Below are 12,277 nucleotides of genomic sequence, written 5' to 3'. Positions count from 1 at the left end.
AGGGTAAGCTACTAGCTAGAATTCTAGGGCCTTTAATGATTAGCACAGCTCCATCACAGCCACATTTCTTTTGAATTCTTTCAAATCCAAAGCGGTGGTCTATGCCACCAAAGCTGTTTTCTTTTGTTGTTGCAGATACCCTAGTTATCAGCCAAAAGTTTGCAAAACTAGATCCACTGAGTAAAGCAGGGCTCTAGTTTTGCATGTTGAATGGATCATCCCTTAATAAAGCTGTTTTCCAGTTGGCAAATGTATGGCTGCTACACTAGAACCTGACAGTCCTCATGTACTGTAATGGAAACAACTTAAACCAGACTTTACAGGAGGTTGTGGTATCATTAAACTGTTTAATTCTATCCTCAGATATCTCCTGATTCAAAAAGTTCAATGTATTGGCCAAAGTAAAAACATATTTCACCATTTTGGAGATTTAAGTTCAATATCCTGGACGTCCCTCGTATTGCCTAATCTTGGTGTTCATAACACAACAATATCCAATTCAGCACCTGTCAAGTTACACTCTAATCTCCAAACTGGATTTCTTCCAAATGAAGCAGCTGAAACGTAAAAGGAAAAGCAATTATAGCGTCAAGGAAACACAGACACTAATAAGGGAAATCCGGAAAAGGAAAGATGTACTTTTCTCTAAGCAGCAGAACACAGCCATTAACGAGCTGAAGAGAAGGGCTTGGGATGAGGTTGCGGATTGCGTGAACGCGTTAGGAGAAGGAGAGCTTCGAACTGCAGTGGAGGTGAAGAGGAGGTACCTGGACTGGAGGGCACTAATGAAAAGAAAGCAGGTGAGGGCTGAGCTGTCCCAAGTTAAGAATGAATACAACCTTTCATCACCGGATATATATAACTCTGTCAGCAGTGACCAGAGCGTGGACTTGAGTGGTTTTTCCAAGGATTTGTCTTGTGAGTGGCAAGATTTGTCTGAGTTTGGTGAGCCCAACAGTCAGCCGTCATCGAGTGTCAAGATAGAAGATGATGATCCTCAGAATTATAAGGTATGTTTTAATTCTTTTTTTTTATTTTTATTAAAGTTCTGACAGTGTCTTTTTATTGTTTTATTATGTATTTGTTTTAAGAGGAATGGATGGTAAGCTTTCAATAACAAATTTCATATATGAAAAATGTATTTAGAAATATAATGTACATATACATATGACAAAGTACTGTGTATTAAACAAAATGCAGTGAGCACAGGACATGGAGAAAATCTATAAGTGCTTTATGTATTTCTTTTTTCAAATTATGACTGTATCTCCAGGTTTATTGCTATAATTTTTATAGAGATATCACAATTCAGAAATATACTGTAAAGCCATACATATTTGCAAGTCCATTTTATTTTGCGATTTTAGTGTATGAAAAAAAAGAAAACATTTTTGGCACGAATATCAAATTCCACTAACAATACATACTTTGTATATTATGGGTGTGATTCGCCAAATATTTTGTTTACAAATATTTATGGCTTTGCAGTGTTATATTGTTCCAACCCTATATTGATTGCTTATAATTGTGTTTATTGTTATCAATCAATCAATCAATCAGTCAATCAATCTTTATTTAATATAACACCTTTCATAGTGGACCACCATCACAAAGAACTTTACAAGATGCATTAGCAACAAGAAAATCCATAATACTAAATACAGAGAAATGCATAATACATGATATACAGTTAAAAACAATGCATAATACATTAAGTAGTGAAAAATGCATAATACATGCTATAGTAGCATAATACATGAAATAGTAGCAACAACACAGCAGCCAATAGCAGATATCAGGCTTAAAGATCATGGAAAGCACGACAGAACAGGTGGGTCTTGAGAGTTGATTTAAAGCGAGCGACGGTGGGAGCATCACGCACCAAAGCTGGGAGAGAGTTCAAAGAGTCGGAGCCATGAAGCTAAACGAGCGTTCTTCAGGTGTGGTGCACTTTTGCTTGGGGATAACAAGCAGGCCATACTATACTTGGTTGGGCCTCTTCACAGCTGCTTCAAAATTTACATTTCAGCAAAATCTAAATGATCCAGGTTTATTCATTAACTATATTGACATTTAAAAACCAACAAACCAAAAATATATTTTGTTTTCATGAAATTCATGAAAAAGTACTGTAAAAAACATTTTTGGGGTATGCAACAGTCATTATTTCTCCCTGAAAAATCGGTATGCAAACCTCAGGGCATCCATTATCTATAACCGCTTACTGATTTGTCAAAGAGATTTAAAGTCATGTAACCAACAAAGCAAATTCTAAATGCTGAATCCCTTGAACAGACACATACTGTATATGAATTGCAAAGAATGCCACTGAGAGAAGAGGACCTTGGTGAATAACACACACACACACACATCAATGCAATAAAAGAGCCCATACAGTTATTCTTAGAATGCCATAGAAGGAACACCTACTGCAAAATGATTCAGGTTTTACTCTTGTATTAATTTCTGCTATAGCTTGAAGGAGGAGAAGAAGAAGAAGAAGAAGAAGGGGAAGGAGAAGTGGGAGAGGGGGATGAAGAAGAGGATGAGGACAGTTTCCCCACTATCTTGCCCGGCATCGAAAGAGAAGGCAGAGTTCCGGAAGTGTTTGCGCACATAGACGAGTTTGGGATGCTCAGCGCCACCAAAGCAGCAACGAGAGACGCAGCCGACGCCGATGACGGGACCAACATTCTCATCACTCTGGAGAAACAGAGGCTGGACTTGGAGAAGCACCGGCTGAACGTTGAGTCGGAGAGGCTGCAGGTGGAGAAGGAGCGGCTGCAGATTGAGAAGGAGAAGCTGAGGCGGATAGACATCGAGCACGAGAGGCTGCAGCTGGAGAAAGAGCGCTTGCAGATTGAGAGGGAGCGGCTTCGGCTCCTCATGTTCCAGTCCGAGAGGCCCGCGCTGGACTGTGAGCACAGCCAGACGGAGCGGAAACCCTGGCAACCCGTTGATCTGGAGGGCGAAAAACTCAAACTGGAGAAGGAGCGTTTGCAGCTGGAAAAAGAGCGGCTGCAGTTTTTTAAGTTTGAATCCGGGAGGCTGCAAATCGAAAAGGAGCGCCTGCAGGTGGAAAAGGAACGGTTGCAGCTCCACAAAGATGGACAGCAGTTAGCACTTCATCAATCACGTTAGCTCCAGGTTTTAATTTGAATTTTTTTAATTGAGTTACTATTAAGTGTAACGCCAATGTGCATTAGAACTGGCAGCCATTACCAAGATCTGTTACATCAAATTCCATAACTCATGCTGTGAATAGTCTTATTTAAAAGTGATTGTTTTCAGACAAAAGATTAAAGTTGTACAGTGGCTGCTAGTGTACTACAGCTTAGATATATTGTAGGTGCAACATGCAGTAGGCCCTATTTATAAACCCATGTTTTATTAAACCAGTAAGGTTTGGTATTCACAAATTCTTTCTTGATAGTTTTTTTTTTTCTTTTCGATGTTTCTGTGTTTCCTGATGCTCTAAGAATAAAGGTTTTATCAATATTGCCCATTTATCATTTTGATTTCCATGAGAACTGTGCTTACGAAACATGCTTCAGTTAATCTTTAAAATATTGAATAAAATGTCAGTAGAGTTATGTGTATACGTTTAAATCTGTGAAGTGTGTACTGGAGACTGTGTGATCAGAAACAGCAACACAGGGATTTAAAACATGTTCAGTGGGAAACCTTAAGAAGGTTACTATATTGTATAAAGCACAACTCTGAGCTTAATAAACATTGCAGTTGCCATCTCCTTCAAGCACCTGTGCGAATATGATGGTAGAAAGTATATCTTTTTTATTTTACTTGCACTGTGACATACTCTAAGTGGTTGTTTTTAGTGAGAAGCAATCAATTTCACAAAGCTACCCTTAACATTGTACAGTATTTTATTTTTTATTTTTTATAACTTGCTACCTATTGTGGCATATTGTATCTTTGTGGATTTTTGTGGCCTATTGTATGTGTTTACTATAGAAAAGTGCTGATGGGCCATTCCATGAAAATTGTACTAAGTCCTCTATATCAGACTAATTACAAGTGTAAGATCTGTGTTAATGGGTCTATCCTACTGTAATAAACATAAGTCTGGATTTTGCAGTATGTGTTTATAAGTAACAAAAAGGTAACAATAAGCGATTCATTTGTTGTAAAATAATCATTTTTTTAAAAATAAATAAAACACATAATACAAGAGCTCCAGTTAGTTGCCTTTGGTGCAGTAAAGACAGCTGAAATGTACATTATGTGAAAGCTAAGATGCTATAACTAGAGTCGTTCCACTTCATTTTGATCTGCAACAATGTACTGTTTAAAATAAACTATTAAACTATTTTCTAAAAGCTCTCAGGTGTCTTTCAGTACACTTTTATTCAGGGGTTAATTTGTGCCAGATCACACCTGATCCCAGATCCGGTACCTTTTTGTCTGATGCTGAAAATTGTAGTTTTCAACGATGAACCGTATAATTCATGTATGCTTTCCTGTTTTGTGATTTGAATGACAAAAGTGTAGCATACCATAACAATATATTTTAAGATGTAAAATCTATGAGTTAAAAAAAAAAAATCACAAATCTTATTACAGCCGCCAAAAACAAAGCCAAAAAGAATTTCAGCAGATTAGTCAGCCCGCCACTGTTATTGTTCAAACTTGAAGATTATGTTAAAAAAAACAAACATGGCAGGGCAAAGGTGGGCAAGCAGTTGCTGACACCAACAATAAGGCACGAAACCAGCAAGCAGATGAGAATTAGAAGCATATATGGGTCTATAAGCAAAAATACTATCACTCTTCTGAAAGAGGAATATGAACTGGTAAAACGTGTACAACCTACAGTAGAGAATTTTGGTCCTCAAAAAAGTACTTTGAATTCTTGCAGGTACTGCATATGGAACAGACGAGGAAGAGACTAGTTTTATTCATTTCATCAGGCTTTATGGGCACTGGCTACTTGATTGTAATGTGGTTTGTGTTACATATGAAATATTAATAAGAAAAAGACAAAAAAAAAACGTTTCTAACGGTACATTTCAACCAGGTTATAATATGTAAAAGCTTGCTGTTTATGTATTCCAGGGTAACATTTGCTTATTATGTAGTGCTTTTGCAGGCATTGTATTTTGCCACAGCAGAGATCTGGTCCTTGACTTGCTTTGGCAAAGTGAAGTGGCACAGCATGGCACTATGGAAGCACATAGAGCTACTTTTCAAAGGGTTATATTTCCATTAATGATGACAGAACATTTACTCTATCACAAAGAATCGAGATATATATATATATTGCAGCATCTGATAACTCTGTACAATAATGTAATTTTATTTTACCGTTTTGGATTTTGTAGGTAATTATTATTATTATTATTATTTATTTCTTAGCAGACACCCTTATCCAGGGCGACTTACAATCGTAAGCAAATACATTTCAAGTGTTACAATACAAGTAATACAATAAGAGCAAGAAATACAATAACTTTTGTTCAAGCAAAGTACAAGTGTGACAAACCACAATTCAATAATACAGCAGATAACAGTGATAGTTACATCAGGATATGATTAAATAGTGATAGTTACATCAGGATATGATTAAATACAAAGTACTACAGGTTAAACACTTGGCAGATTACAGTATTCTGAAGTCCAGGATTAAATGCAGTAAAATAGGGGGCAGATAAGAGCAGAATAAAGCACATTTAAATGAAGGGTGATAGTGTCCCAGGATACAAACAGAGGAGTTCTACAGGTGCTGTTTGACGAGGTGAGTCTTAAGGAGGCACCGGAATGTGGTCAGGGACTGGGCAGTCCTGACATCTGTAGGAAGGTCATTCCACCACTGCGGAGCAAGGGTGGAGAAGGAGTGGGCTCTGGAGGCAGGGGAGCGTAGCGGAGGTAGGAGCTAGTCTTCTAGTGCAGGCGGAGCGGAGAGGTCGAGTGGGGGTGTAGGGAGAGATGAGGGTCTGGAGGTAGCTGGGTGCAGTCTGGTCAAGGCATCTGTAGGCTAGTACAAGAGTCTTGAACTGGATGCGAGCGGTGATCGGGAGCCAGTGGAGCGATTACATGTAAAAAAAAACCTTATGAGGAATGCACAAACGTACACCACTGTCCTAGTTTCTTTACTACAAAGGTTTTACAATAATTATGTTTCTGAAATAAATTATTCACTGCTAAAACAAAACCACACAGCCAGAATTAACAACACTATCTAAAGTACTGGTATAGTTTGTAGAATAAATATGTGTACATTGGTCCTAAGCTAGTAGTAGTCTGTGTGAAAAACCAATACCAAAATAGTTTGAAACTTCTTAATGCAATAGTCATGTAGGTGGGTGGTTGTGTATCGAAGGTGCTGTATGTGAAATAATGTATCAAGCCTCACAATTCTGACCCAAATTGCCTTTTTTCATTAAAAAAAGTATTTTGCAATTCCAAACACTGCAATTCAGCACAGAGAATCCGCCATGGCTGAGATTTATTGATTGCAATTGCAGATGGTTTAGTGAACTATGATGGGCGCTCAGGGCCCGATTACTGTGATGGGCTGTGACAGATGGTTTTGTGTGACGTGTGGGTGGTGACGTCAGGTTCAGGAAGCAGTAGTCAAAGACAAAGTATGGGCTGAAACTGAAGCGCTATGGCTGCGCTCAGTGTTTTATGTGGTTTATTAAAATAATAAACAGTTTAAACAAACAAAAACACTTCTACAAAACAAAAGGGCACGTTGGCCAAACAAATAAACAAGAACACAAACAAGTATATTGGTATATAGCAATTGTTTTCTCTTACTTCACTCTCTGCTTCTGAGCCGAGACTGCGTCCTTTTATATTTGTGGCTGGAGCCTTAATTCCCTATTAATAAATGACCTTATTAAGGCTCCAGCCACATTCCCACGAGAGTTCTAGAGAAGGGGTTTTAACCCCATACCCACCGACTACTTTTTTGCCGGTCTGAAACAGTAAACAATAAAAGACGGACGGTGCTTGACCGCCCGCACATAAACACAATAATAATGATTAGGACGGATGGCTTCGCCCGCCTGCGTACAAATACAATAATAATAATAATAATAATACAAATGAAAACAATAATCATACATAAATAGATATACACAAGGGGTGGGCACTTTGCCACATACACCCCCCCTTGTGCGCAGCATAATACCTCCCCCCTTAAAATCCCCAAAGTCCTGGGCCAAGAACAGGGACTTCAAGGGGTTCACCGGTGGGGCAATCCTGGCAGTAGCACACTGGCAACCTCGAGCAGCAGCATGCAGATGGCATCCCCCCGCGGAGGCGTGCAGACGTCCCCTGGCTAAGCAAAGTCGGTGACCCCAGGCAAAGCAGAGCTGGATAGAAGCACGTCCCCGGGAGGCAGCGGCTGCAGCGGACCCATGGGAGGCGACGGCCCCAGACCCCCCAGCGGTTCCGGACCCCCAGACAGCGGCGGTCCTGGACCCCCAGGTGAAGACAGCTCCGGGCTTTCCTGCAATACAAAACTGAAAAACAGCAGCAGCTCCAGACCCTCCGGAGGTGAACTCGGGAGGGGAGCCCCTGACCAAGAAGGTGGCAGCGGGAGCTCCACTTCTCCCTCGTCCTGTAGTTGATGGCTCCCCCAGCAATGTCGAGCAGCAGGCCGCCCCCAGCGATGACGTGCAGGCATCCCCGGGCGGTGATGGCGGGAGGTGAGCCCCTGGCCATGAAGACGGCAACAGGAGCTCCACTTCTCACCGTGATGGAGTCAGGACTAGCTGGGGTTGACCTTCTTCACGTCCGGGCGGTTTTCCCTTATGCCCCTCTCAGCAGCATATGCAGGGGCTGCTGAGGACCGCAAGCTTCTTGTCCTGGTCCTTCTGGTAGTGAAGGGAGAGGCAGCTCCTGCTCCTCTCCTTGTGATGGATGGAGGCAGAGGCAGCTCCTGCTCCTCTCCTCTTGATGGTGGAGGCAGAGGCAGCTCCTGCTCCTCTCCCTCTGGTGGTGGTTGTGGAGGTAGAGGCAGCTCCTGCTCCTCTCCTTGTGATGGATGGAGGCAGAGGCAGCTCCTGCTCCTCTCCTCGTGATGGTGGAGGCAGAGGCAGCTCCTCTCATCCTGGTGGTGGAGGCAGTGGAGACAGAAGCAGTTCCTGTTCTTCTCCTCTTGATGGTGGAGGCAGAGGTAGCTCCTGTTCCTCCCTCTGGCGGTGGAGGATGAACCAGCAGCCATGCGCCCTCTGCTGGCTGAGATGGGAACAGCAGGCACCCTTCCTCCGCTACTGGAGACCTGGGTTATGGACCTGTTGGCCACCCCTTCCTGGGCTGTGGATGCACGGGCTCCCGCCTTCTGGGCGCTGGACACACGGGCTCTGTCCTTCTGGGCGCTGGACGCACGGGCTCCACCCTTCTGGGCGCTGGACGCTCAGGCTCCCCCCCTTCTGGGCGCTGGATGCACGGGCTCCTCCCACTCGGACGCTAGTTTCTTCTCTTCATACTGCATGGGGCAGATGGCCAACGTGTGCTCATATGCCCTACAGCCGGGGCACAACTGCGCTGCAAGGTTCCTCAAAAAGGCCTCATCCCCCCCGACTACACATTATAAGACCGGCTTTTTTGCCGGTCTCAAACAGTAAACAATAAAAGACGGACGGTGCTCGACCGCCCGCACATAAACACAATAATAATGATTAGGACGGATGGCTTTGTCCGCCTGCCTACAAATACGATAATAATAATAATACAAATAAAAACAATAATCATACATAAATAGATATACACAAGTGGTGGGCACTTTGCCACATGGGCGCTCAAAGCCCGAGTGAACAATACATTTGGCCGGAGACCTCATCCGTGGGTGCGCAGACTACATGCATGAGGCCGGCTGGTAAAAACATGAACAGTTACATGCATCCCAGTGCCCCAGCTAGGAAGTGGCTATGAGCCACCTCCCCCTGGGACGAGGTACGCTGCGAGGAGGTGGCTGAAACAAAAGAAGCGACATGAGAGAATAACACACGGAGCCTTTATGCGCTTGCTGATAACGTGTTGGTTAAGGGCAGATTCTCCTGTAGAAAAGCAACCGAGTTTACAATTCTCTATGGTCACTTCACTTTGTACAATTGCTTTAAAGTTCATGCCGTTGGTATATTCAGACTTTGTGTATATATTCGAGGGAAACATCTGCGACAGCCATTCAGTCTGAATACATTAGATCTGCAACTTATAATTATGGATGGATAAACAATGTTTGTACATGATAAACATTATACAGAAGGGTTAGTGATGTATTGCAGCATAAACAAGGTAATGCTTGAGTGCAGCATGCAAACTCTTACAACGTGTGAAAAGCAATACGTATAAAAGGTATTTGTCAGAAGAAGTTTTATTACTTGACAGATTTTTTTTGTTTTAATGACCAACATAATTAGAAAAGATGCCTTCTGCACTTTATACTTTCATGAGCAATACCACCCAGAGCCTTACTCACCTTACTCTGATTTTCGATTTTGCATTAATTCCATTCAGAAGGATTTGAAGATAAAGGAGGAGACAACATTATAACTTTGAAGTTTTCAAAATACAAAACCAAATCGGGCACACATTTGTAATGCTGCTTTCACACAAACAGAGCATACATACAGTAAGCTAATATACCAGAGAAGGCATGTCACAAATATTTGCATTGTATTTATTTGAAGAAACATTAATGCTGGATATGTGTTGAGAAGCAACATCATGTTTAAATGGATGTCTTTCAGAATAAGCCAGGGTTGTGGCAAAACTAAGTGCAGAGTTGACTAACCTTGCTTAGCTTCTGTGATCCGAGTTGAAGGAGGTATGGTTGCAGGTCATTTAATTATGCTTTAGAAAATATAACAGAAAATACCTTTTTGTAGAGTCATCCATCAACCTACAAAAGCCAAATAATATTACCTACTACAATTTATTGTTCCTGTCTGGTTTGTTGCTGTGTGATCGAGGCACACACTAAATGTGTACTACAGTAGCAAGTTTCAACATCACCCTGAGACCACATATAACCTTTATGTCTGTTCAAGTCCTCTAACGTGACTTAAATGTCAAACTTGAATGGGTATAAAGCTAATACATGTATTAAGTATACCAAGAACACCATTGTACATGCATTTGTTTTACCATCAGCCTTATAAAACTTACAGCTTTCTCTTCAATTAATTTCCTGCAAGGAATGATGGAAGTCACTTAATGCCCATGTGATTCCTTTCCAAATGCTGCATCTCCTAATTCACGTGATTATGGGATTCATAGTTCAGAAACTTCCCATGCAGTTTTCTTCTTTCAACTCTTAAGCACTGTTTTCAATTTAAGATTCACTTAATTAATTTAACTTGTCTTTTAATCTCTCAGGGCATGTTAAATCTCACTGTGGCCTGAATGCATGTGTGTGAAAGCAGCATAAAAGCCCAAACCTGTGTCCACATTATTTTAGATGACCCATGTTGCCCATTAACCGTGTTCAGAAGTTAAATCCACTCACAATGCTGGCCGTGCACATGTGAGAGTAAGGGAGTGTGCAAAAATTCAAGACTTTAGTTAGTTCAAATTTAAACTTTTTTTTTTTTTTGACCTGGAAGGGAATAGTTGTGGAAATGCAGAAACCGAATTTCAACAATGGTCAATATTCTCACTCATTATTTACATGAACAAGTGCAAGTGTTAGAAACAAACAAACAAAACAACACTTCAAAGTGATATCATGTGTAGGCTGAAGTAGCAAACTTCATTTCAACCATTGCTGTGAACACTACAACAGTGTCTACTTTTGATTTTTATTAAAAATGATTTCAATCTGAAACTCTAATACAGTCGCTTTAATGAAAAAATAAAACTTTTTTTTTTTAACAGCTTAAATGTTAATTGGCTTTAAAATATAAACATATAGTCAACATATAGGTAGCAGACTACACACATGAAGAACTGTGACTATCATAAGAATGTTTTAGTTTTATTCTTGTTTGGTGGGTACAAAAACCACAACTTATTATTACATTAAACTAGATCATTAATAACTCTAACATGTCTGACCCGTAGCGTGTGCTCTGACTGTACACTGAAAACGGATGTTGTACTCTTTAACATTCGGTTTGGACTTAGACAGATGCAATCTGTGGAACATTAAATGGTGTAACAGTACAAATGACACAGCAAACAAGTTGTTATATATATATATATATATATATATATATATATATATATATATATATATATATATATATATATATATATATATTCTCATAATGTTTTTTGTTTTCTAATTACAGTGATGTTATCTTGTATCCATTATTGCAATGAATTATTTCCTAAGATGGTTGGTTATAAAAGAGAAATGTATTTTGTCCACTACTTGGTTATTTACACCAGTTAAAAAGCAGGCATGTTGTACAGTATCTTCCTTCTTTTTAAAAGACAACGTAAATCATTTCTTTAGTTTCTTTTTCACAGAATTTACATATTTACTTTTCTTTGTATCACAGTATAGTGATTATTATTTATTATTTTTAAATCCCAGCACAACTGGATATCTTTACCCATGTTATTTATGGATATTTAGCGAGTCACAGGCTAGTATGTTCATTGGCCCCTGCTTAATTTTGCCAAGACAAAAGCCAAGTGTTTAATAAGCATGTTTTTTGTTTTTACACAGTTCACGTTTAACAGTGGTAAAGATAAATGCTTATAAGCACCCCCCCACCCCCCCCCCCCCCTCAAGTACAGTTTTCTGGTCTTGATTTTCCCCCCTTCGCCAGTTTTTGATTTGTCCTGATATAAGATTTCAGTGTTCAGAGCTGAGGTTGTGCACTGGTGTTTACTGAATATGTCATCTGTGTCGAGGCAGAGCTCCTTGTCTGTTACAAATGTGAGATCATCATCGATTTTACTGATGTTTTCAGTCTGTGCTGCAGTACCATCAGTTAATATTTTTTTCTTTTTCTTTTTTTTTTGATAAGGCACTAGAATATTTTTGGTTTTCATGGCAAGTCCGACGATACCACAGCCAGTCCTGAACTTTGTCGAAGGGAAGATCCGGTGTGTACAGCCTTTGGGCAATCAGGGGTCAGAACTCGCCCGTTTTCTCCAACACTCCCTGTGATGGATAGTCTGGCTTTGTTTCTCATGGCTTCAGTGAAGGTTAGCTGGGGTTGGGGGAGAAAAGAAGGAGAACACAAGAAAAATTAGCTTAAGATTTACTTCTAAAAATAATTTAGAAAATACATGGAAAGGAAATTTTAAAAGGCAGGCAACAACAAACACCAAAAACAGAACAAAATAAAAA

General features: G+C 40.3%; 2 protein-coding genes across 7 annotated transcripts in view; one reads left to right on the top strand and one right to left on the bottom strand.

The window, feature by feature from the left end:
• The first annotated feature begins 439 nt into the window (after window positions 1–439).
• On the top strand, window positions 440–3,914 carry LOC117405471 (myb/SANT-like DNA-binding domain-containing protein 4). The gene is made up of 2 exons (XM_034008553.3): window positions 440–1,010; window positions 2,476–3,914. Exons 1-2 carry the CDS (start codon window positions 549–551, stop codon window positions 3,139–3,141), a joined length of 1,128 nt encoding a protein of 375 aa, XP_033864444.1. The 5' UTR covers window positions 440–548; the 3' UTR covers window positions 3,142–3,914.
• Window positions 3,915–9,328: 5,414 nt separating this feature from the next.
• Window positions 9,329–12,277, bottom strand: part of LOC117406340 (glutamate receptor 4) — a 96,042-nt gene continuing 93,093 nt past the window's right edge. For 3 of the 6 annotated variants that reach the window (XM_034923119.2, XM_034923118.2, XM_059028512.1), the window contains exon 16: window positions 11,999–12,137. Coding sequence is in view for 3 of the 6 variants with exons in the window: in XM_034923117.2 (XP_034779008.1) it covers window positions 11,973–12,137 (165 nt within the window). In the remaining 3 variants the exon portion in view is untranslated. Of the gene's footprint in view, window positions 12,138–12,277 lie in introns of all 6 variants that reach the window. The other 3 variants (XM_034923117.2, XM_034923116.2, XM_059028513.1) reach the window with 2 other exon arrangements.

Source organism: Acipenser ruthenus, chromosome 8 (assembly GCF_902713425.1).
Source record: "Acipenser ruthenus chromosome 8, fAciRut3.2 maternal haplotype, whole genome shotgun sequence".
NCBI lineage: Eukaryota > Metazoa > Chordata > Actinopteri > Acipenseriformes > Acipenseridae > Acipenser > Acipenser ruthenus.
The sequence above is the reverse complement of the archived record's forward strand: the minus strand, read 5'-3'. Positions and strand labels throughout refer to the sequence as shown.